We start from the raw sequence: 26,132 nt of genomic DNA, 5'->3' as shown, positions 1-26,132 counted from the left end.
TTGTCCTTCAAAAAATGCGAAGAAGTGATATAATCGCATGACTCATTCACACAAGTCAACCCCCAGTGTCGTGTGTTAAGTATAAGTAATAACAAATTAAATTGAAATAAAAATGGAATTAAGCAGTGAATAACAGCAAAAAGTACATGCCATTATATGCTTTACTGTTAGTACAGTATACTAAAACTGAAAGATTGCTTTAATCAAAACAAACTAATAACAATAAATTAGTTATTAAAATGTGATTTAAGTGCCTTAAACTTTACCACAGTTGTAATTTAACACAAGTTGGGTTCGAGCAACATTTAGTTCAGTGAAGTAAGTCCTCTCCTCTGTCTCAAGTGAGAAAGTAAAGTTTTTTTAAACCTAAGCTGAAATTATTTTGTCAAAGCACAATGCAGGCCTTTGAATATGCTATTTTTGAGCTCTCTACAATTTCTTGTGACCCTTTTATGAGATAAAATGACCAACAATCGTAACAATGTATACAACTAATAGTTCAAACACAGTGTGTTTATAATAACCAGAAAGATGCAATCAAACAGCAGACCTGTTTTGTCTATTTACGCTTGAGCAGCTCTCATTCAGAGTTACAGAACATTACAACATTACAAAATATTCCTTCGAAACCCTGGGCGTAAAGTTCGACACTCATATTTTCTTTAGGTGAAATCATTACTTTATTTAAGGAACTTACATCGGACACCGGATCACAGTTTACATTTGTTCAGTCAGTTGAGCGATTTCTTTCACACTGATAGATGTAATGAACCTATTTTTGTTTCACAAAATATGGTCATTTTGGTGCCGACATAAACTCTAATTAATTTACTCTTTAATCTCCATAAATTTCATATCCAGCCATCGCGGAAGTCAGTTTGAAATGTGTCTTTGTCTCAGTTCAATTGGTTTCGTTTTGAAATTGGAAAAACTAAAAATACGCTCAACCTTATCAAAAGATTAAAAATGATCTAATATTTATAGAAAATAAAAATAATTGCTTTTCTGCGTCCGGTCTTGACCTCTGCGTCCTTAAAAGTTTTTTCCAGACCCAAACAGCATGAAAATTATGCAAAAAGAACCTGAAATATTGCTCACACATGGAATATACTTTTTAACCGAAAACAAGTTTGACCAAAAAAAGTACCAGTACACACTTTTTGTGGAAATAGGTCAAACTGCAGATTTTTTGTGAAGACCGATTGTCTGATTTCACAGATCACGAACTTCTTGTTTTTGTTCATTATTGTGTTTTTCTTAGTACATGTATTTCGTGTTATATAATGTGTTTCTGGAACATTACATGGCCAATTACTGACTTTATACATTCAGAGAGACAGATGGACTGAGACTAAAGTTTAGAAACCGGTGTTCTGTTTATATAAGTTCCCAAGTCCCACCCTTTCCAAACAGCAGAGTCCACGCGGACTGCTGAGCAATACAAAGAAGCAACCGCGTGGTGAAAAACGCAATACTGCGCATGCGCTGTGCAGGGCCAGCGTGAATCTCGCCATTTTCGCGCTCACTCTTTCTTGGCGGGCCGGTGTTGTGGTGGTTCGTAAACTAAATGCTGTTTCATGTTTAGTGCCTTTCATCGTTTTGTTGATAATATAGAAATGAAAATGACTGTCAGGTACTGATCCATCTGGATGAATGCTACTTGACGTTGGATGGGCTTTTCTTACGTGGATTTCTGCAGATATAGGTAAGTGATTTACTTCCGTGCACATGCTTGAGAAATACGCATTGCAGTTTGAATTTTTCTGGGTTCATGCTGTGTGTTATACCAATCTTATGTTCAACTGCTTAACGATATGTTTCGAATCGTATGCGTTTGTTCTAAATTTTGCTCAAACACATAAATTACACAGAAGAGTATTTTATAACAGAGTGTATCATTCGTTTTTGCTACGTTCCTAACTTCCTATTTCGTTTGTAGGTACATCCTTATAGATAAAATGCTTTGATTGATTTTTGTTATTGCACGACATAGCATTATTATGATTCTTTGTGAAAAAATGGTAAATGTTAAGAAATGTAATGTTAAAAGTCATTAAACACAGAGAAGTGTAAATGACATTCTTGGCAAAACTGTAAAATTTGATGTGCATTTATTGCAGGCCATCCCAAGTACCAAACCCTGTTGAAGAAGGCATTCACCAGGGCAAACCCCTGAGCAATGCCGTAAGAAAACAAAATTAATGGATGAAACAAGCTGCATGTCAGTGCTGGAAAAGCGGACATTGGCTTCAGAGTCCAAGAATGCAGAGTTACTAGAATGTGTACAACATTACAAAGACTTGCTCACAGAATTGTTTTTTCTTCAACATGATGGCAATTATATTGAGTATTCCAATTTTAAAAAGCGCCCCTCTAAACAGTTGCATGAGCACTTACAGCAAAATCCCATTGTTACAACCAAGCGAAAAATATCGTCAGAACATACTACTACCTCATTGCAACCAATCCCTGTAGAGCATACACAAGATGCACAAAAAGCAGTGCATAATGAGAAAAGCCAAGTAAGCAACTAATACCATTTCAAAAAAATACTTTAAATAGCGATTTCAATTTGTGTGTTGAACAGGAAAATACAGAGACAGAAAAAGAGCCAACACAATCCGTGATTGTGTAAGTATGAAACAAACTGCTCTGTTGCAAGTGTTTCTGTACATAGTCTTCAAATGCATCATTTTTTTACAGAACCCCTATGCTACCTGAGGCTACTAAAGCAAGACAAGTAATAACTTCTGCTGCTCTCTCTCCAACTTCAGTACTAAGGCAAGTATCATAAGTTATTTGTCAAATGTACTTCGGCCCCTGATAACAAGTGATGAAAATTTAGGTTAAAGCAGTCATCACGTCAAAGTTTATCGGATGTTTATGAAGACACAATTGGTTCCAAGGAAGAGATAATAGAAAGAGCGAAGCAAGATGCTGTGATACAACGAAGGGTCGCCGAACTAAGAAAGCAAGGTTTATGGTCACAACGAAGGCTCCCTAAAGTAAATCCCTTTTTACCCAAATATTATGTAAATGTGGTTTAAGAAGTACCAAGTTTTTCTTTAATAGTTAGTATGTTATATCATTTACTACTTTATCTAAAATTTGTTTGTTCTTGCCAATACTTTCTTTATACTTTTTAATATTTACCTTCTTTTTGCCGCAGGTGCAAGAACCCCCTCGAAACAAGACTCATTGGGACTACTTGCTGGAGGAAATGCGATGGTTGGCTGCTGATTTTGCACAAGAACGAAAATGGAAACGTGTTGCTGCTAGAAAGGTAGTTAAAATACATTACTTAATGTATGTAAAATTTATCCTGTTCACTGATTTTTGATGCATTAATATTGTTGAGCATTAATATTGTTGAGCATCAATGATTTTATTTTTATTTTAGTTGGTGCGCACTGTCAACAATTACCACAAAGATCTCAGGGAAAAGGAGAAAAAGGCAGAGAAAGAAGGCCAACAAAAGCTTCGTAGAATTGCATCCAACATAGCACGCCAAGTTCGTGTGTTCTGGTCCAACATAGGAAAGGTATATTCAGTCATAACCACTGACTGTCATTAGATAAAAATGTCAAAACCATTGAACCAACATGTCTGCACTGACAAGTGCTAGTTGTGGCAGTCTTCATAGCACTTATACGACTGGTTCAAAGATAACAGCAGGTTCTGCTTCTGCCCATAGAAATTTTGTTTTATGTGCAGCAATATAACTTGACACATGCATTATCTTGGTACCATAGTTACGCTTCTATCGTTACATTTCAAATTCTTAGATGGTTTATTTTGCAGGTTGTCCAGTACAAGCAACAATGTTTGTTGGATGAGAAGAGGCAAAAAGCATTGGACCTTCACCTTAATTTTATTGTGGATCAAACTGCTAAATATTCAGATTGGCTGACACAAGGCCTGAACCAGACTCCTACTAGTCCAAGATCCAAATCCAGTTCAAAACAGGGCAGTGATGGTAAGACAATTCCTCATCGTGGTGTTCAAAAATTTGTGACTTCTGCAATCTAGTGTATATTTTTTCTAGATGAATTTCTACCACAAGGAGCATCAAGTGATGATGAAGAGACAATTGCCAAGGAAGAGCAACATGACAATGAGGAAAATGGTGAGATTTTTAATTTATTTGACCATTTGATTGTACTTTCTCAGCTGCACATCAGATGGCTTTGCTTTTTAATTAAACAAGCACACAATAATGACTAAAATTTTTTTTAAAAAGTCTGAACTGAAACCTGTATAGTTTTCTTTTATGTAAACCAGATCATGCAAGATAATAGTAAACTATCCTAGCAAAAGATAAAAAGATAAGTGTCTACAATATCAGCTTGGTGCACTCACATAAATTAATCACAAAAACATGCTTACTCAACCAGAATAATTTTATTATTTATACCAGGATTGTGCAACATTTTTTCGTCCGTGTGCCATATAACCAGTTTCGGATATCGAGCGAGGGCCATACCTTTTTTTTCATGTGCCCAATAAATTTGAAACTCTTCCAAAGCGTCAATAAGGGAATTATTATGTCACTAAATAGCTTGACGGGCTGGATTGTGGACTGCGGGCCGCCTGTTGCACACCACTGATTTATACTGTACAAGATAAGTAATTGCCTCATATAAAATAAAATATATTTTTAAATTGTTAGTCATGGATGAAATAAGCCTTCTCAAGCAAGAAAGTGAGCTCCCCTTTGAAGATTTGCTGCAACAACTTCCCGCTGATGCTGTAGAAAATATTGGAAAGCCACTTCCTGATGTTGAGGAAAGTTCCGCCTCCGAAGTTGAAGAGGTAATATTGGTTTATTTTCGTTCTATGCCAAATGACATTGTAATGGTGTTTAAATAGATTTTCTACTGGATTACATTTAAATACTTGCAATTAATATGGATTAAAAGCACTTGAAAGTGGCCAACTAGAATAAACAAGCTCAATCAATTTTAAGATTTGCATAAATTTCCTTTACTTTGCCTGCAGGGGTTTTATATCCTGTATGGTCATTCAAAGGAATATATTATCAGTTTGTGAATTCTGTTCTGTGTATTTTTTCACGGTATAAGCAGCAAGACACAAACACATATTTTAAATCTTTTCATAAGTTTATTGACATACAAACGTTTTTTGCAGATTCCTCCTGTTCAACCAAAAGAACAACTTATTGAGAAACCTATTTCAGAAGTTCCTCTAGATGCAGTTATGGTAAGCAATTCATTGCACATGATCATCTACTGGTGTGATCATGTACTGTCTGGTAAATACAAGTATGTCTTTGGTGATGAGTCAAAGCAGGCTGGAGTGCCAAACTTCCTCAAATTTGGTGATGTCCTGCACACATGCAGGCTCAAGTGTTACAGGATGCATGTGTGCAAAACTAAATCATTAAAGAATAATGATGAACTTGCCTGCCAAAAGTTTATGTTTTGGTATAAAAAAGTGATGGTGTTTAAACAGGAAGAAACCTTGTCATCCGACAACGAGGGTTCAAGCAAGCCACCATCAATATCTTTACGGCGGTCAGCTCGGAAAAGACCCAGTGAAACTGACAAAGATGAAGACACAACCGAAGTGAAAAAGCCAAAAATTGAAAAACAAGTAAGTTCTGTAAAAAAATTTACAAAACTTAAAATTACTAAACATGATGACTGACCAAGACATGGGACGTAATGCTGAATTTTCTGTGTTGTTTAAGTCTTACTGATCTAATACTGAATTTCTTTTTGCACAACATGTGCATTCGATTTGGTTCTCATAGTTTATGTTTAGGAGAAAGATGATGAAGAGTTCAGTGGTGGTGAAAACTCAAGTGATGATGAGACGACTGTTCAGGAGCAAGAGGATCAGGAAAAGAATGAAGATCACAAGAAGGAAATAGAAGACCTGCAGGTATGTATGCCAATACTTAGTCCATCTCTGTATAATTTTCCCATCTCTTTGCCTTCAGACCTTGTCATGGTTTGGGTGGTCATTATTGGGAATACATGAAACTCGCACTCACACATACTGCCCTGGTATTTTCATAAGTTCTTGGGAATAAAGTGACTGCACACTTCTTTGATTGTAACAGTTACTTTTAACCGTATTGTGATGTAAATTCACTAAGTTAGGTTTGTTGTTGCAGGCTGAAGGTGACATGCCGATAGAAGAGTTGCTGAAAATGTATGCTGGAGCATATGATCAGGATGAAAGCCCAACAACTCCTGAAACAAATGAAGCAGACAATGAACCAAATGTAGAAGAAAAAGCATCAGGCTCTGAAAGTATGTAATAAATGCATGGGAACAAAACATAGGTTTTATGACCCAAAGGTTAAAATGGTCTCCGTTTGCCATATCAGCTGGTTGTTGTTGCCCATTGACATCATACTATTTGCTGCATTTTATGGCAAGATAAGTTTATACCTCTTTACCATCCTTAAGTTGTTATTTCATAAACTTGAAGGTTCCATGCGGAGGTACATTTCTTTCATTGCAATTGACCAAAAAAACCTGTATGCAAGGTAAAAAATCAAGTTTTCTGTTGAACCACAAAGTTAAAAAAGTGATAAGGTTTCTGCCATTCTTATACAATTACCTGATCTTTGCTGTGTGCAGGTTTTTTTTTAAGGTTTGGTTTGGGTGACCGCTAAGTAGTTTTGACATAGCGAGAAACAACCATTACTTTTCTACTGTAGTTGCAAGTCCAAATTTTGGGAAACCGCTGGAGAAATTTGGGGGACTGTTTCGGTCCCCCAAAACACCTTAAAAAAACACTGGCACTGTGTGTGACCCTGTCTTTGTTTTAAAATTAGCAGCACACATTGCTTATCTTCAAAATGCTGATCTTCTCTATCCTAACATTTAATCTGTTGTCAGGTTCTAGTGAGAATGAGGAAAGTGGTGATGAAAAAGAAGCAGACGTCGAAGAAATAGGGATGGACTATTTACTCAACAAAGACTATGACAAAGAAAAAGTATGTTATTGTAATTCAGGTGTTTTAGAAAAACAGTTGGTGTATTACAAATTTCTCTTTCTGACAGAAATCAACGGATGAAACAAAGCAAGCAAATAGTCCCAACAAGGAAATCACTGATGTTGCTGCTGAAGCCATGACTTTACAACCCACAGGTCACACCCTTGCTACAACACAGGTATCAATCATAGTTGTGTTGTATAAAAATTTGAACTGTTAGTAATCAAACATTATGTAAGATATTGCCTCTTTTATAGAAATTTTCTGATATTTGAGATTCCAGTATAATAATGTCAAATTTGTGTTTGTGGCCAGAATTTAGTTTTCATAAAACCTAAATACTTTTGCAGACAGTGCACACTGTTTCGACCTAAAAGGTCTCATCAGTGCAGCTGGTGACGAGAGATGGCTACACTAGCCAATGCGGCCGATCTCTCGTCACCAGCCGCACTGATGAGACCTTATAGGTCGAAACAGTGTGCACTGTCTGCAGCTTATCATTTATTGGCTCTATGCTTTTACCTAAATACTTTCGTTGTTGATTCTCAGGTGATGACCACTATACCTCACTTACTAAGGCACACACTGCGAGAATATCAGCACATCGGTCTTGATTGGCTTGTTACAATGTACACAAAAAGACTAAATGGTATTTTAGCTGATGAAATGGGCCTGGGAAAGACAATTCAAACCATTGCCTTACTCTCTCATCTGGCATGTGAGAAAGGTAAGTTTGGTAATTTCTTTGCTTATGCAGTTGAGGTACCTTCGGTTGCTATGCTCCTTCTGTGGCATAGTGATTAGTGCTCATACCTCAAACATTAACTCTGGCCTCTTTACTCCCATATTATCAGTTTTGTGGTGGTATGGGATAAAAGGTTTAGTACATTAACTGCTTGATTTTCTTTTTAAGTAGGTTTTAAGGTGTTTTGCTGAAAGATAATTCTTAAAAAGTTTGATTTTTTTTGTTTAGGTGTTTGGGGTCCACATTTAATTGTTGTCCCTACCAGTGTGATGCTTAACTGGGAGATGGAGTTCAAGAAATGGGCTCCTGGTTTTAAAATCCTCACCTATTATGGATCACAAAAAGAGCGAAAGGTATTTTATTTTACAAATTCCTAATGTGTCAATGTCAGACATTTACCAAATAGTAAAGTTTGCACCTCTACAAATAGTCTGTTATCAAAATTTAAGGTTTTGTTAAAAGACAATGCCCTGATCCAAGGTAAAAATAGAACTACTGTGTTGGCTTTTTTGCATCTTTGTTTCTTTCAATTTAGCTCAAGCGAACTGGTTGGACAAAGAGCAATGCTTTTCATGTGTGCATCACATCATACAAGTTGGTAATACAAGACCATACAAGTTTTCGAAGAAAAAAGTGGCGATACCTAATTCTGGATGAAGTAAGTTTGGGTTTTCACTAAACCTACTGATAACAAATGGGTTGTGATGATATTTTTGCTGTTGCACGAATTTATAATGTGTGCCAACATCAACTAGGTCGCTGAACCAAACCATATATGTATGTACAAAGTGTGCAAAGAAAGTGCAACTTTGATAGTGTGCTTTGTTTGTCACGCTCTCACTGCTGCACTTCACCTTGCATTGCTTTTCTTTCACCAAACTACAGAGGCATTAGTCTTTTAGTCAAGTTTTAAGTATTTATGCTTACTATCTGTGTTTGGTTACTCTTCAGGCGCAAAACATCAAGAATTTCAAATCGCAACGCTGGCAAGCACTTCTAAACTTTAACTCACAACGAAGGTTATTATTGACTGGTACACCGTTACAGAACAATTTAATGGAACTCTGGTCACTTATGCATTTTCTTATGCCTCAAGTATTTCAGTCACACAAAGATTTTAAGGTAAACAAGCGTTTGTGCTACAATCTTCGTCTTTGAAACATGATTTTAAATATTTTTTGTTATAGGAATGGTTTTCAAACCCAATGACTGGAATGATTGAAGGTGCTCAGGAATTCAATGAGAAGATTGTGCGTCGACTTCATAAGGTAATTCTAACAATTATTCAATTCTTTTGCGATTGAGCAAGTTTTAATGCAATTTTGACACAAAATTATAACTTAATCTATTTTTTGTAGGTACTAAGACCATTTCTTCTTCGTCGTATAAAAAAGGATGTTGAAAAGCAGATGCCCAACAAATACGAACATGTTGTGAAATGCCACTTGTCAAAGAGGCAAAGATTTCTTTATGAAGACTTCATGTCTAAAGCATCGTAAGTACAACCAATCTATATGTTTCAATAAAAAGATTGTATTAAAAGAGGCCAGGCCTTGGTTACTGGTGTCTGTCGGAACAATCTAAAATCAGCTTCTTCATAATAGGCTATGGCAGTGTGTGGAATATACCCATGCATTGTAATGTCAATATGTAACAATTCATTTTTACAATTTTAGGACTAAAGACACGTTGGCAGGTGGCCACTTTATGAGTGTCATTAATGTGCTGATGCAGCTCCGCAAAGTATGCAATCACCCAAACTTGTTTGAGCCTCGTCCAACTGTTTCACCATTTGTGACACATCCTGTTGAGCTCAATGTTCCCTCCATTGTCTACAAAGCTTTAGAGAAAGGACCATTTGAGGTATAGTGCAGTTAACCAGGTTTTTTAGCATATGTTACTGGTAGCTGGCATGTTATTGTAGTAAATTACCCTCTGTCAAAGACATGTTGGTTGTAATCCATCAGCTTGCATGTAACGTATTGGAGGAACAGTGTAGGGAAATTCTCCACACAGAATGTCTATTGTGACATTGCTGAACTTAATAATTTCCAACAATATTTTTGATATCCAGGATATACACAACTGTAAAATATCCTTGTAAATCAGTCAATCGTTTTTTTAATGTGTATGACTTAACTTGCAGGAAGTGGACCTTTTCAATTTAAACCTGCATATTCCAACGCTGAGCAAAATTTCAAGTGTTAATGCTGATGAAATTAAACGTTTGCAAACTCCCCGTAAGCTGATTGAAGAAATTCACTCCAGTTCTTTGCCCGAAGAAGGGTAAGAAAAACACTTAATAAAAATCAAAAAGACAACTATTACAAGACTGTGTGTGGAATACTATAATCATGAGTCACCTGAGACTTAGTATGAGACAACAGTTGTATATAATATCAGATCGTAAACTGGTACAGTCGCATTTCTAGCTACTGAAGAACAAATTTAGCCCCCATTACCATCATTAAGAAAATCAATTTCTTGAAATGACTTGCCTTGGGGGAAAAGAAAACCCATGGTGATAATAAAAGTACTGCTGTTGCATCTAAATCAACAGGCAGTATAATGTGCTCATCACCACAGCCCAACTAAAACAAAATATTTTTTTAACTAAAAATGCACTCCGCCTGTAACTTAATACACATCTTTTGTACATTAAAAAAGCTGGAAACAAAGTCCAAACCTTCATAAATAAAAAGTCATGTAATTAGTTTTTTAGCTTGCATCAACAATTTAACTCTAAATAAAACTGTGTTTTAGGCCTCGTCAAGTCATAACTGATCAGATGAAAGCCATGATCCAGGAAAAACTCTTCCTTGCCTCTTTACAGGAACAGGTACTTGTATGTGCCGAAATATATTGCGATTGTTTAAGAGGTGACCAGTTCGCTGTCCATCGGCTGACCACTGTCATGTCAATCGAACATCATCTGTTTTACCACATTTGAAATTTGTGAAAAAGTTTTGTCTTCACAGGATACTGTGGTAAAGCACATTTTATGTTTGTTCTTGAGACAGCTTTCGGATCAGACTTTTTTTACCCTTTATATTAGTTTTTAAACTCTAACCTTTTGCAGAAATCCTCAATTGCATCTGCATCATCATCTGGTCATCTATCTCAGCCTAAAGTGGTCAGTGCATTAATCTACTACTTTGTTCAAGTTTTATTAATTTGTTTGGACCAGTAATGTAAAAATCACTTAAATATGGAATGACCTAGAAGTGAATACTTGCAGCTCTATGATGTATAAGCTTCTCTGTTCATACAAATACTACAGACCAGATTTTTAAAAAATGTTTTTCATATTTCAAAAAAGGTTTTGATTTTAGGTTGTTTCCAGTGTCCAACCATCATCGACCAGACTTGTGACTGTGCAACAACCACGCAATGAGAATGGTAAGCAAGGAAACTATTCTGTATGTGTACTTGCTTAACAGAACCTTTTTTGATTAATGTTGATCATTTTACTGATTGAATCATTTGTTGACTAATGTTGCAGACTCAACCCCAAGGTCTTCATCACAGTCTATTACCCTGCAATACCAAACAGCACAGGGAACAAGGTGGGCAACAATACCCAATGGTCAAATTCGACATTTGCCAGGTAATTTTGGATTTATTACTGTTTTTTGATGCAGATTGTATATAAAACAATGATGAATGATTCTATTGGCATAGTTCATCTGAACTCTTTGATGTGAAAAATGAATTTTCTTCTGAGAAATTTTCTTGTGTCATAATAACTCTTCGACCATCTTGTATATAGTTTACACCTCAGTGATTGTATGTTTCAGGTGGTGTTGTGCAGATTGTAACTTCTGGTGTGGCTTCCCGTAGCTCTACACCAGTATCACAAGTTGCAGGCACTCAACCATCAACAACAAATGCTCAAATTCCAGGTAATCATTCTTAACTCTTGGCAGTAATGTCTTTTAAGTCATTGCAAAATTTATCATGTAATCGTTGATCTTTATTGTTATTGAAAGGCACCTTCTTGGTATCTCCGTTGCAAACTGCTTGTGTTGTAACGATCGATTAATGGTGCGAAATCGTGGCCATTTCCTGGCATCGTTAGGAGACAGTGTCGTGGTGCTGTGCTTCTTAGTGGAATATGGGACAATATAAAACACATTGCCTTAAAATAACAACAAAACCTGTACCTACACACAATTTATACACTTTACCTGTTTGTTTCAGCTGAAGTTGTCACAACTGCTGCTCAACCTGTCATTTCCTCCAAAGGTAAATATTGATTTATAGACATCATTTGTTACTTTGTAAATGTTTTACTAGCAAGGTATCTTAACATAAACTAAACCCCTCCATGGATTTAAATAAAAACCTCTGACTATCAAAATGTGATTTCATGCAGATTCTGGTGGCACAAGGAAAAAACGCCTTCCTGAGGAATCCTATTCAGTAAGTTGAAGTAAACTGCACTTTTTCTTGGACCTGTCTACACTTGCATGAGGTGTCACAGTCCATGGCATCTTGTGTTGATCATGTCAGGGAAATTAAGGCTTGTGCTTTCCGTATCTGTGTGTTGATTTGTGCATGACAGACCTCGTAGTGCAAGAACAATTCTATTATTCTATTAGCAGAGCTTTTCAATGCCCAGTTTTGGGCCATTCCGATGTCATTAATGTTGAGACCCAGGGATTCAACAATAATACATCATTTAATCTGACCGATTTTTGCAGAAAATGCTTGTTCGCTTAAAAAGCGCTAAACGGGAAGATACCTTGCAGCGCCTTTGTCGCATCAACACACAACGATGTGAGGCTTATCCCACCTACTTGCCTGCCAACACTGTTGAATTTCTTCAAACTGCAATCAAAGCTCGGTAACTGCATTTGGCAAACCCTTGTTTTTTTAAGTTTTGCTTTGCTAAATTATTCTCTTTTATTTGCAGCACTCTACCAAAGAAGCAGAGTTGGCACACTGCCCATATGGAAAACACACATCTTCAGAATGCTAAAAAGTCCCATGAAGAACGTCTGCAGGAATTGAAGGACATTCTACACCGGTACATATACATACCTTTACTTTGCTCAAGTGATGTTTTTATATAAGGCCCGGTGTAAATTAAACTTGCCATTGAACTCTGTTTAAGACTAAATATTAGCGTTTTTTGTTGCTAGACATGGCAAGTTTTGTTATGTACAGGTTTATATTCGTGGTGCCTAAAGTTACAACATCATCACCTCAGCTCAATGTGTCGCACCCAACACCTTGGAGGATGCAAGCGAAAAAACAATCACTTGAGTGTATTCGCTCTTATCTATCCAACTCACTCAAACCTTACCACAGCATTACACAGCTCTCCAGAGTACAATTTCCCGAAGCTCGACTTATCCAGTATGACTGTGGTAAGCACGTATAGACAAAGAGTATTACTTGTTATTGATAAACACCTCCTGTAATTAGCAAATCCTATTTAACTGACATAAAGATACCATAGTTCACCAGTTAAAGTTAGCACTATGAAGCAAGTTTAGGTGTGGACTATCAATATAATTTACTGGTTAGAGGCATATACCAAGGAAGCATTTAACTAGTACTTTGCCTATGATGAACATTGACAAGCATATGTCTGATAGTATTGAAGACATCCATGGCTCTGAGGCCTATGCTAGAATTTATCAATACAAAGTAAATTTAGGTGTAGATTGTCAGTTTTGTATACTGGTTGGAGGCATATACCAAGGAAGCACACACTAAAGCAAACATAGGATTCTAAACACTGAATTTTTTTACAGGCAAGCTGCAAATTCTAAGTGTGTTGCTTCGGCGGTTTTGGGCTGAGAAACACCGCATACTGATCTTCACTCAGATGACACGGGTGCTAGACATCTTGGAGGCATTTCTTAGTTATCATGGCTACCGGTACCTTCGCTTGGATGGATCGACTCATATCGAACAGCGTATGGTAAATAATAAACCAAATTCATTGTATATTATGTATCAATGTCTGTGATGACAACAATCTGCTCCAGTCAACCTGAATGTAGATGACGACAAACTAGCACTACTGAGACATAACTAATGCCTTGGTAACAAAACTGTTTACAAAATGCAATTCTAATCAAACTTGTATGCTTTAGGCTCGAATGGAACGCTTCAACAACGACCCACGGATTTTCTGTTTCATCCTTTCGACCAGGAGTGGTGGCATTGGTGTGAATTTAACAGGTGCCGATACTGTGGTATTTTATGACAGTGATTGGAATCCCACCATGGATGCTCAAGCACAAGACAGGTTGGCTTCTGTTTTAGTACATTTGTATGAAAATGAAACTGAGATAATGATGACGAAAGAGCCGAGTTCAATCTGTTCCACTCAAGGGGTTGTCCCTGTTAATGTTGTCTAATCACACATGATAGAGGTAAAGTTTAAATTATTTGCTTGCATGTAGTACAACTTAATACAACTCATAATAGACATGGTTAGATAAAGTAGTGAATTTTGTAATTTTATGTAATGTAGCAATCTAGATGCATTTTCATGCAACCCTGTGGCACAATGAAGAAGTCCTCATAGCGATATTGCTGAATTTCAGTTTTATTACGGTCACCCATGTTTGATATTTGTAAGTGTCAGAGCCACCTGTGTTGCTCAGGTGTCACCGGATCGGCCAGACAAGGGACGTCCACATTTATCGGTTGATAAGTGAAAGGACTGTTGAGGAAAATATCCTGAAAAAAGCTAACCAAAAGAGGCTTTTAGGAAATCTTGCAATCGAAGGAGGGAGCTTTACAACTGCATTTTTCAAACATGTGTGTATGAAATATAGTTGTTTATGAGATAAAAAAAGGAAACTTGATTTAGTAAACAAAAATTGGTTTCTTGAGGTAATAAATTTTTCATGGTGCACCTTCTTGGTATCTCCGTTGCAAACTGCTTGTGTTGTAACGATCGATTAATGGTGCGAAATCGTGGCCATTTCCTGGCATCGTTAGGAGGCAGTGTCGTGGTGCTGTGCTTCTTAGTGGAATATGGGACAATATAAATACATTGGTCTTAAAACAACAACAAAACCAGTATATGGGACATTTGAACACAAAGACCTGTGTCATAAAATAATTATTGTGAAACATCTCCGGTATCTAAAACATATCATCTATTTCACAGCAAGCCATCAAGGACCTATTTGAAGAGCCATCTGGTCTTGAGGAATTGACCGAACCCCAGCAACGCCCCCTTACAGCACGCCAGAAAGCCATTGAAGCATCCAAGATTGAACCAGAGGTATAGTAAAAACAATTAATTTTTCCTGTTTGCTACCTTAACCATTGATTTAAACCTATGATGAAGAAATATTTCTTACTGTGTATTTCACTATGGTGATCTTTTGACACTTGAATCCTGACGGTTCCTTATTTACAAATACTTCCATATATTCATATCAATTACCAATTTATAGTTGTTACTTTCATGTATTTTTGTTCAGACTTCTGCAGATGCAGATGTGGATGAGAGTGAAGAAAATTTGGAAGAGGCTCTTTTGGAGACTGAGGATAAAGAAGATGCAGCTGCTGCAAAGTTGCTTAAACAAGAACAGGTATAAAATTTGTGTTGTCTTTCTGTGCCTTATCAAGTTATCAAACAGTATTTTGCCCATGATGAGCATTGACAAGCATATGTCTGATAGTGTTGAAGACACCCATGTCTCTGAGGCCTGTGCTAGACTTTCACAAACTTTGTTTTTTTTGGAATTGTTGCCATAAGGAAATTTATTTTGTTATAGGATGCAGTTATGGAAGAGTTTACTGAAGCTGAAGAGAAAACTGAAGATGATGTGGATGACACAGGTATGGGAAAATACTAATTTTTTTACATTCCATTGATGCTTTAAAATTAACATTAATAACCAAAAAGATAAAATATTTTGCTTGCCAAAGATGTGCAAAATTAAAAACATCATCATTTTATAGCATAATAATTTCATGATTTCCAGAGAGCAAGTTCAAACTGCCCAAGGGATCTAAGTATGAGGAGGAGCTTAAGACAATATACGAGGAGCTTAATCCAATCGAAAAATATGCACTTAACTACTTGGAAATCACTGCCGAGGAGATGAACGACCTTGAACTGAAGATGGCAGAGGTACCTGTTTGTGTATTTTTACTGTATTTTGTGGACCTGTCTACACTTGCATGAGGTGTCACAGTCCATGGCATCTTGTGTTGATCATGTCAGGGAAATTAAGGCTTGTGCTTTCCGTATCTGTGTGTTGATTTATGCATGACAGACCTCGTAGTGCAAGAACAACTTTACTTGACACTCCAACCTGGATTTTAACTTACCAGTAGTTTGTCGTTGCCCACTCTCGATTATGGTAACTGTGAAAGCTTTAATGTTGGAATTGGCCATTCTGGTAGTGACACTGCATCATGTCTTGGCATTCTTTACATAAAATATCCAATATTAAAGTGAAATGTAGTGTTGCAGATTGCCTCCATATACAACTTACTGCTTGTGTCGTAAAACACTGAACATATTCCATACAATGTTTATACAGGATCAGGTTGAGAAATCAAAACAGGATTGGCAACTTCAGCATCTTATCCTGCTCAAGGAAGAAGAGGAGCGAAGGATGGATGTGGAGGAAGATGAGATATTCTACACCAGGGAGGATGGGGAGAACCAGGTGAGCAAGAAAAAGGGCAAGAGGAGAAAGAAGGAGCGTGACATTTGCTTCCTTGATATGTCAACATCCGAGTCGTCAGGAGATGAAGAAGATCAGGTCAACAAGGACTATCTTTTTGACTCTGAAAATGATGATAAGTTGCAACTGATGCAGCCGAAACGCAAGCCAAAGCAACTTAAGCCTAAGAAGCAGGAAGGAGTGAAAAGTAGTCGTGGGCGTGGTCGCGGAAGAGGGCGTGGCAGGGGTCGCGGTGGAGGACGTGGCAGAGGAAGGCCTAAATCAATCAATGTTTCTAACTATGAAAATAATCAAGAGAATGAAAAGTTCAATGACTTTCGACCTGAAGAATCTTTCCAGAGAGATGATCTCTTATGGACAGAATATGGTGAAGAAACTGCAGGTTACTTGTCAGGTGACTCTGATAGCATCAGTTTGTACAATGATTGGCAAGATGACAGTGATGACAATTTGGAACTGTCTGATACAAATGATTATGAAGACTCCATGAATAGTACACACTTGCATGGCAGCAGTCCACCTCCCGAGTACAGACAGTCACCTTTGTGGAAGGTTGCTGAACGGTCAGAACAACTGCTTGACTCAAGTACTGACTATGGTCCTGTGGAGATTTTATCCTTTAGTAAATCTGGTCGCCCACGAAAAAGAAACACCAGACTTTGCCAGGATGAATATGAACTGTTTTCACCAGGCTCTGGTTTTTCAGACTCTACTGTTCCATTAAACCAAAAGCTAATGAAGCCAACCCAGTCTGTATACAACATTGTTGTAGAAACTCCAAAGCCTGCAATGCAGCAGTCTCAGCAGCCTATGACTAAAATTTTACCCTCTGCAGTAGCCAATAAAATGCCGAATGTGCCTGTATACAGTGTTCCTCTCCAGACAATGGTCACAAGCAATCCAAGAAATGTAATAAGTTCCAATGTCATAAGAACAAAGACTCGCCCTGCACCTAATCCCACCAGCAATAGAGGAACAGTGTTTTTGCCATTCTCATTTGTGCAAGCCAATACCCCTACACCTTATGTGCCACAACCTTCACACCATGGGACCAAACCACAATCCCGAATATCAACAGCTGTTTCTGTGGGTCCATCTGTGAACATGATTCGCTTACCTGGAGGATCTATGCGAAACATAGTACAGCAACCAGCAAGGACTCAACAAACATTTGTGATCCAAAGACCTGGAATTCCACAGCAACCTTTAAGATTTGTTTCCAACATCGCAAGCCAGGCACCAGTGTTAACAGTAAATCACTCCAGCAATCAAGGCAAACAGACAAAAACAAAGCAAGTGTCAAAGGCTGCAACCAAGATTGTAACAAAACAGCAACCACAAGCCAAAAATGCCAGATCAAACATATTTGATCTGGACTTCACTGTACCTGATACTTCCACCCCAGTACCACAAGGCAATGAAAAATCAGCTTTTTCATTGCTAGACTCCTTGCAGGAGGAACTAAAGGGTGACTTCACAATTGCTAGCGATGATGATGAAGACATGATTACTTTAAATCTTGAACCTGTGACAATGAGTGACCCAGAATCGCTTGCACCTGAAAATGAAGAAGAACGTAATGTGTTTGAGTCGTTCGAGTCACTGCTGAATTCCTGAGGCGATGTTCCTGCTATTAAATAGTATTCGTTTATTTTCTTTTTTTCAGCTCTTTGACTACTGCGCATGGCTACTAGGCAATTTTTGTACTAAATATTTTAAAGGTTTATCGCCTGTTTTCATTTTCTAAACTTAGAATTGTGTGTGATTACCAGCCTTCATTCTGCCCCTGTTGGTTGTTTGCAATAGAGTTCACTTTATGTTGACAAATGTATTGTGTGGCGCTGTTCTTGTTTTGAAAGTTGTGTTGAGGTGTGCATTTGGGATGGCAGGCAGTCTTGTAATGCAGCCCAGTTACGTGCAGGAGTTGTTTAAAACTTGAATGCATTGGCATGGCTAAATTGACTTGCATAAAAAAATGTTTAAAAATCGCTAAAGCAATCATTCAGGCTAGCACAGACAATCATGCCATCCAAAATGCATTCTCGTTTTAAACACAAGTTTCGAAGCATTGAACAGTATAAAGGCACAGTGTCTGCACAGTCAAATTGGGCATAAGAAACAAGAAACTAGTTTGTGGCTGTGTTGATCTGTCTCTGCCATACAGTACAGGATAAAGCAAGATTTCTAAACAGAGTTTTAATTTTCCCAGATGTTTGTGGATGAAATATCTGGTGAAATTATGCCGGTAAGTAAAATATGTAATACTTAAATAGGAATGGGCCAAAACTGCAAATGTTCTGTGTGATCAACACCAAGCGTCTCATGTTAATGTCTGGAACATTCCCAGCTCCATACTAATTTTGTTGTTTTTCGAAGTCTATTGTGTCACCAGTAGTGTGTTAAGCTGTACCGGTTTTAGAATTCGTGTTTTCTACCATTTAATGCATTTCAAAAAATAAGCAAATTTTCTTTCTTGGATACCCTTTTGAACACTATTTTGTATTAGGGATGGGCTGAGCATCCCTGTTTTTAATGCTCGGCTGAGCAGTTGCACAAACTGACCCGGGCATTCAATTTATAGTTAATGTCCGAAAGGGTATCCAAGAACAAAAAAATGATGTTTTAAATACATGAAATAGTGGATAAACGTGTACTTCTGGGAGCTTGTCTGCCGCTGGTAATTGGCAAGCTACAAAACTAGCGTGTAATTGGGAATGTTTGTGATGTCACAATGTATCGAGCATTAACATGAGATGCCTGATGCTCGACCAAACATAACATTTACAGGTTTGGCCCATCCCTAGTTTGTATGTTAACAGGATATAAATATGCAAAGTTAATGTTCGGGTCAGTTTGTGCAAATACTTGCTGGGCATCAAAAATATTCAAAAGTCCCATTTTATAAGATTTCGGCACTCTCCAACAATAACCTCGAGTAGATTGACAGTTGATCAAGAATAAGCATTTTTTTAAATTAAACTCAACTTTTGAATAAGTAAAGGTCAACGCATGTTGTAACTGATTTGTTAGTATTTTGCCAAATATGTTTAATTCACACCATAAAAAGGTGTTCCTTTGTTTCAAATGACCTAAGAGTTTTTAAAATCCATTTAGATTTGGATGCCACCAACTCCACCACAAGATGAAAGTGATTTATATGTTGATTCCTGCATGTCCTTGCTCTACATCCCAGTCCCTATGTCTGAAGATCAACTTCCTACTGTTTTAATGAAGCGGGAGAAAAAGAGAGCCAAGCCTGAACTAAGTAAGCAACCTTTCGCTATTTTGCTTGTCAAGCATATTTCATATAATTGCCAAAAATGATGAAAACAGTGGTTAAACATACTAGTGTTAAAAATGATAAAACAGTGGGTAAACGTGAAAGTGTAAACATATAAGTGCCAAAATAGATAAGCGCACTGGTAATTAATTGTCGTTGGTAGAAGTTGTGCAAAAAAAAATGACTTGCGTTTTGCCATGCATTTTTTAAACCTTTGGTGTACTGAGTGTTTTGTTGTTGTTGTCGAACACAAATATTGAACTAAGTGGTTTATGTTTCTTTGTTCAAGGTCCGAGAAGGAAACTATCTCGAGTTGACGTCAACATTCCAAAGTCACTTTTCAATCATCCTTTGCAAGTTACAAAGAAAAAAGAACTAAAACAGCAGAGAATAAAACTTCCTGGAAAAGCAATTAAACCAGGTCAGATTCCTGGGACACCAACAAAACATGGACTTGCACAAGGTATAAAATAAGAACTCTTTTTTATTTGGGTGATGATGGTCCATCTTTTGGTAAATATGTACTGTTTTTTTTTAACATTGCAGGCATGATATCAGCTCTCAGTACATCACCTAAAGAGAACAGCAGTGAAGGTGGTGTGACAAAACCTCAGCTTGATACCATCGCTAATCCTGATTGGATAGTAAATGAGGACTGGGCATTGCTTCAGGTAAAAGTTAAACATTGGTTTTTGTAATAGCTTGGCAGAAATTGGCTCCAAGCATTACCTATGAGAGTCGGTGCTTGGTAAAAATATGTTGAATATATTGATATCAACAAATCCTGAAAAGGTCACAACATAAAAATCAAACACTATGTTTGCAATTTTAAATTTTGAATAATAATAACCATGACATATAATCTGCTGCTGCATAACACCACATGTAAACAATATTTTTTTGCAGTCTGTACAGCATGTTCTTGATATGCCACTTTCATTAATCACAATGATGCCAGCACATACACCAAACTGGCATTTGGTTGCTGATATGGTAAACGCTGTGGGAAGTGTTTTCCGATCACCCAAGCAGTGCAAACTAAGATTTGAAAGTGTGATTGTCCAACGTGAGGAAGGAAAGTCTTCAATTTCAATTACCCCTGAACCTAGCACTCCTAAGAAAAAGCTCAAAGGTAAAAGCGTGTTCTGTTATCGAACAAGAAAACAAAAATAATAAAGAGGCTATTATTCATTGTTTGTGACTGAAGTAAGGAAAAGGTAGTTGGCAGAGCTTTTTCGTATAATTTAACGTATGTGATCAAATTTGTTTTTTTTTGCTTATAACTGGTCATACTACAGCACAGATACTTGTGTGGTAATAAGGAAAGTATGAAGTGTTATACATTTATTTTCAGGTTTCAAGCCACCAACCAAATCTAAGCTCTTGAAATCTCAGAAAACCAACATTTTGTTTAACAGTGACAAAAATGTCCAGTTTACAAACCTATACACAAGCAGGTACAACATAGACTTCAGTGTATAAAAACTTCAGTGTTTTTGTTCACTAACCTGCTGTGTTTTAGGTTTGATGCTTGCAAGACAATCTGCAACAAACGTAACCCTCCTACGAAGAATTCGACTGGAACTGGACAATTTCAAAGAAACCCCAAACATACAAACATTTTACATGACTGTGGAATCACTTATGACAAGCCATTGCACCCTATGCAGGTGAATTGATTGTCTCCACTATTTTGAAGTAAAACCAAGTTTAATGGTTAACACCATTTACTTGTTTTATCGGGGCAGCCAATTGGTCAGTTTTACTTCTAGGTTGGTATTAAAATTCGAAATGACTTCCTTGCACAATACACATTTGTAAATATTCACTACAAAAAAATATAGAAAAGTACAAAAACTTATACATTTTGGCAAGAAGCTGTTTTTAAATTATGATGATGACCACTGTCAAAACATTGAAATGTTACATCTGGACTTTCACAGGTGGCAGAGGCGAGGGCTAAGCGAATTGCTAACCAGAAGAAGACAACTGGTCAGCCTGGGACATCACAATCCAACCCTGTTACCATGACAGCAGCTATGCAAACACCAACTGTCAACATGCCGCAACAAGTTGGTAGCACTTTGGTCATTGCTAATGGAAATCAACTGGTTGGAAAAACATCCCTACAAGGTAAAGACCAAAAGAAACACAAAAAAGAATGTTTTTTTCTTTTTTGTTGCCCAAGTGTTTTTTTTGTCCAAATTACAGTTACATATTTTGCTTTTACTATTTTAAACATAATTTCCTCATCTGTAATTCATGTTTATAAATCAGTTTCTACATTGCCTTGTTATTGACTAAATTTGGTAAATTTCGTTTTTTAATTGTTAAGGTGCTGGAAGCAACATAGTGGTAAATTCTGCCTTCACTCGCCGAGTCAATCCACAAGGACAAGGCACTTTGTCCATTCCAGCATCGGCTGCTAAGATACAAATGTCCAAGGTATGTTCTCTTTTTATTCAGGAACAGTTTATATTTTGTTTACACTTCATCACATACATAATGTACTCAGGCCACATCAGCATCCCTGACGCTGCGTACCATTTCTGGAACAGCATCTCAATTACAACTCCAGCAACAAGGCAATAGTGTGTCAGGTCCATCTATGTCTATTACCCTGGCCAGTGGAGCTCACACGCCTATGGTTACCATAACAACGGCTGTTGCAGGGTCTAGTATCTCATCAACTAGATCGACCGTTACCTACCCTCCAAGAAGTATGTTAACAATATAAAATCTCGTTTAAAGTAGCCATTGTGGCAAAGTTTCATTGGTTAGCATGGGGATTTTTTCTGAGTTTGAGGGTGAAGTGCCTTGTGTTGTCGATTTAGCAGGTGGCACTCAAGTGCAGAAACTGACTTCAATGCAACAGATACACCAAGTACAAAAGCAGCAGGTTCTTCAAACCACACCAGCCAAACAGCAACAGCAGGTAGCTGTTTGTTTGTGTGCTGTAACTTTCATGCCAATAAAATTCTGAAAAAATGTTTCAGTCGGTTCAACAACTGCGTGTTACACAACAGCAACAACAGCAGCAGCCTCAGCAGCAGGACATTACTGGCACCATTGTTTCTGGTGGAAAGAAAGTCCAGGTATGGGATATTGATCTGACCACCTAAGTCTCAAAAAGGGGTAGCTGTGTTGTTTCTTGAAAAAGGTGTCTTAAAGACACGTCTATGGCACAGATTATGCTGCTTTTATTTCTGTACCACCTCTCAGCATCAAAGTATTGTTTTTTAGGTTGCCAAGATGGCAAGAGCTTTCACACAACAGGAGCTTGAAATGATTATGAAGCGACCAATAAAAACTGTCCAGCAACGCCCTCAGGTAACAAAATAAAGTGCTATGAACTACACATTTTTCATGCTGGGTATTTTACATAGCTTCAAAAGTGATATAAACGCTGCTAAACTTTTTTACTTGTAGGTCCAAATTGCACCAATGCAGGCACAAGTTCAGGCCCAGCGAGTGAGGACACTTGCGGCCCAACAAGCAAGTGAACAAATCACAACAAGCAAACCACTTCCCATCACTGTTCCTGTCACCAATCTTGCAGCAGGTGAAGCTTCACATGTTTTTATGTTTTCAACCTAAAATTCAACTTTCAAAAAAATTTTGATGATTACTTTTTTGGTAAATCTATTTTATGTGTACCCTTGAGAACACATCGCTTAAGTCTTTTTTACTCACTTTTTTGCCCAACGCGACATTCTTTGGTTCAAATTTGCACATGTGACAGGTCGATACTAAAGTTATTCACAGGGAATTTTGTTTTCATTTGCAACCATAGGCCCAAATATCTAGTTGTCACTAGTCTAACAAGGCAATGGCTTTGTGTTACATGCAATAATAGTAATTGATTGGTCTATGGGAATACAAAACAGCCCTTTGCACAGAAACTAATGTTTCACCAGACACACACTCTAATATTGATTTTTTTTTCAGCAATGAGTTTGTCAGATTTTAATGCTGCAAGTTCCAGTTCTGCCAAGCAAATGATTGTATCTGGGAGTCAGGTAAGGTTATCCTTGTGACACCAATAGTAACATGTGTTTAAAATTGCTTGCAACTTGTTTTTAGGGCACTGTCACTGGAACTCAGTTGCAACAGTTGATGAAACGTCAGCAACCAAGACAGGTAAAAATATAATTTGATGAGATCTGATGGACAATTAATCTTAATAAAGAAAAATGTTATTGGGCATGATTAAGTCCAATGCTCATAGATAGTTATAATATTTTAGTCATGTGCTTTTTCAAAAATACCATTGCTGCTTCCTGTAAAACCTGTCACAAAAGTTATTTCCTAAATATATTTCTTTTCATGGTTAGATGATTGCAGCAAAGCAGCCAAAAACTGTTTATGCAACTGTGGCTTCTCATCAGTTGGTGTCTGGTGGTGGTACTGCTGTAAAGATGACACCACAAATACAAGCTGAAATGTTTAGTCAGATTGTTGCACAACAGAAAAGAAGGCCACAAACTTCAAAGGTTTGTAGGGACATTACTATTTAAACGTTCTGTGTGAATTTAGTTGTCTGGATTTAACACTATTTGTAAGCCAGGCAAAGTGATGATAAATACAATCTGATCAGAATGTGGAAAGTTTGTATTAGCTCTGTCTGATTGCCTGAGCTTTGCTCACATCGACCTTTACCAGTCTAAGCTATACCTAATGGTGGTTGTTAATGTATTACAGGCACCAGTTACACTTACTGTTACCAAACTGCTGCAAACTCCAACTGCCCCTGCTTCAAACACCACTATTCGTCACACACTCATTCCACGTTCTCAACAGGTATGTTTTACTTAACTGGTATTGCCCACAATCAGTATTTTGCTTGGCTCTACTTTGGTATTTAAGAACATTATCCATTCTTTTGTGCAGCTATCATCTTCACCTCAATTAGCACAACTTCCCCTGTCAGCTGGCACTACTATCGTATCAGCATCCAGTTTAATGCCCCAACAAAGACTAATGTCCCCGCAAATACAACAGATGCAGTCAACACCCAGAGTAAGTCTTACGGTACCTTGGACATGTTAGGTTCAAATGCATTAAATTTAATTTTCTGCCATACAGTCTCGACTACATGCCATAGCAAGTAGCAACCAAAGCCCATCTCTACCCCAGCAGATGATTGTTGCTTCAACCCCAGTGGCAATGCAGAGACCTCCAGTGGTTGCCATCAGCAACCAACCATCTGCTGCTGCCGCCGCGATGAAGGTTCACCCACAGCTTATCTCACAACAGGTCAATTAATTTGCTCATTGCTCTAGACATTTTTGGAGGCTTGTTAAGTTGGTGAAATTGGTGCTTAGTGCATTGTTACACCACAAACAACTTTTCAAACAAGTGTAAACTTTTCATAATAATGTAGTTACAGTTACTATGTATTTCTGAGGTACAACAACTTTATGCTGTGTCCAATAGTTTTTGTTGTATAATTATGTAATAGTAGCATCAATTTGTTCATGTGTTACAGGTTGCCATGCGCAATACCACACAACAATCCTTAACTTTACAAGTTAACCCGCAATCTGGAATACAAACTATGCCAACTCAGGCACAAATAACACCAAGTGATACCACACCAATGGTTGCTTTGTCTAGTGTGGAGGGAAACTTACAGGAAAGTCAGGATAATAAATCCAATTTGCCATCGAAATAAATTGCGTTTTTGCACTTGTTTGCTTTCTTTAAACCATTTTCTGTTCTCACAGCTATTGTATTGTTGTGGCTAGATTCTTTTACATTTTCTGAATTGTGTCAAATGTTGTAGTCTACATATGTTGAGAGAACTATTGTCATGTGTAAATAAAAGGTTTAATTTGCCAACTTGATGTAAAATTTGTTCAAAATACAGAAAGAAATAGAAGAAATTCTGCCACAAGTGTCCTTACTTATCTACATCGCATGCGAGTTTGCACAATTGCTATTACTTTCCATGCTACTGAAAAGTTACTGGATTGGCAATACCTACACCAAATTTATTTCAACACTTATTCATATAAAACTGTCCTTGCTTTTTTGTGTGTGTTATAAAGTCAAAATCAATAATGTTTTGTTAGGGCAGTAATTGACTGATGTGAAACCAAATTTATTATGTAATAACTAAATGATGCAAAAATGTACTTAGACCTCCAAGACTGCAACAGGGGCAGAGAAGTGGGACTAAGTATCCAAGACTTCCTACAAATAGGCTTATGCATCCCTTCAAGTTAACACACATAAGGTTGCAGTAGGAGCTACGCTTCCATTTACTAAACACATTCTCAAGCATTTTGTACAGATTGATAAAATTACATACAGTTCTTACAGAAACATTGAGTAAAATAAAATACTGCATAACCAGGTTTTTTAGCATATGTTACTGGTAACTGGCATGTTATTGTAGTAAATTACCCTCTGTCAAAGACATGTTGGTTGTAATCCATCAGCTTGCATGTAACGTATTGGAGG

General features: G+C 37.3%; 1 protein-coding gene across 2 annotated transcripts; it reads left to right on the top strand.

Annotated features, from left to right (window-relative positions):
• Positions 1 to 1,541: 1,541 nt before the first annotated feature.
• Positions 1,542 to 25,508, top strand: LOC145220079 (chromatin remodeling protein domino-like). 2 transcript variants are annotated; one of them, XM_080087382.1, is made up of 63 exons: positions 1,542 to 1,705; positions 2,121 to 2,522; positions 2,588 to 2,631; positions 2,704 to 2,781; positions 2,846 to 3,005; positions 3,170 to 3,283; positions 3,401 to 3,541; positions 3,802 to 3,976; positions 4,046 to 4,126; positions 4,670 to 4,812; positions 5,149 to 5,220; positions 5,473 to 5,613; positions 5,785 to 5,904; positions 6,140 to 6,278; positions 6,873 to 6,970; positions 7,038 to 7,148; positions 7,520 to 7,697; positions 7,944 to 8,068; positions 8,251 to 8,373; positions 8,667 to 8,837; positions 8,903 to 8,983; positions 9,074 to 9,210; positions 9,392 to 9,578; positions 9,862 to 10,001; positions 10,479 to 10,554; positions 10,795 to 10,848; positions 11,048 to 11,114; positions 11,218 to 11,322; positions 11,513 to 11,617; positions 11,916 to 11,960; positions 12,091 to 12,137; positions 12,419 to 12,561; positions 12,631 to 12,744; positions 12,885 to 13,087; positions 13,478 to 13,647; positions 13,823 to 13,977; positions 14,339 to 14,495; positions 14,851 to 14,967; positions 15,170 to 15,280; positions 15,467 to 15,530; positions 15,677 to 15,825; positions 16,241 to 16,369; positions 18,597 to 18,632; positions 19,502 to 19,652; positions 19,957 to 20,130; positions 20,214 to 20,338; positions 20,574 to 20,799; positions 21,022 to 21,124; positions 21,190 to 21,337; positions 21,611 to 21,800; positions 22,003 to 22,112; positions 22,183 to 22,387; positions 22,505 to 22,602; positions 22,664 to 22,762; positions 22,911 to 22,997; positions 23,097 to 23,229; positions 23,616 to 23,686; positions 23,751 to 23,807; positions 24,002 to 24,160; positions 24,369 to 24,467; positions 24,558 to 24,686; positions 24,753 to 24,923; positions 25,156 to 25,508. In XM_080087382.1, exons 2-63 carry the CDS (start codon positions 2,202 to 2,204, stop codon positions 25,339 to 25,341), a joined length of 7,848 nt encoding a protein of 2,615 aa, XP_079943508.1. In that variant the 5' UTR covers positions 1,542 to 1,705; positions 2,121 to 2,201; the 3' UTR covers positions 25,342 to 25,508. The 2 variants fall into 2 exon arrangements, with proteins under 2 accessions (XP_079943508.1, XP_079943501.1); XM_080087375.1 differs by having other exon boundaries at positions 22,502 to 22,602.
• Positions 25,509 to 26,132: the final 624 nt, after the last annotated feature.

This window comes from Phallusia mammillata, chromosome 1 (assembly GCF_965637545.1).
Source record: "Phallusia mammillata chromosome 1, kaPhaMamm4.hap1.1, whole genome shotgun sequence".
Classification (NCBI taxonomy): Eukaryota; Metazoa; Chordata; class Ascidiacea; order Phlebobranchia; family Ascidiidae; genus Phallusia; species Phallusia mammillata.
Note: the sequence above shows the minus strand (reverse complement) of the source record. Positions and strands in the feature narration are given on the sequence as shown.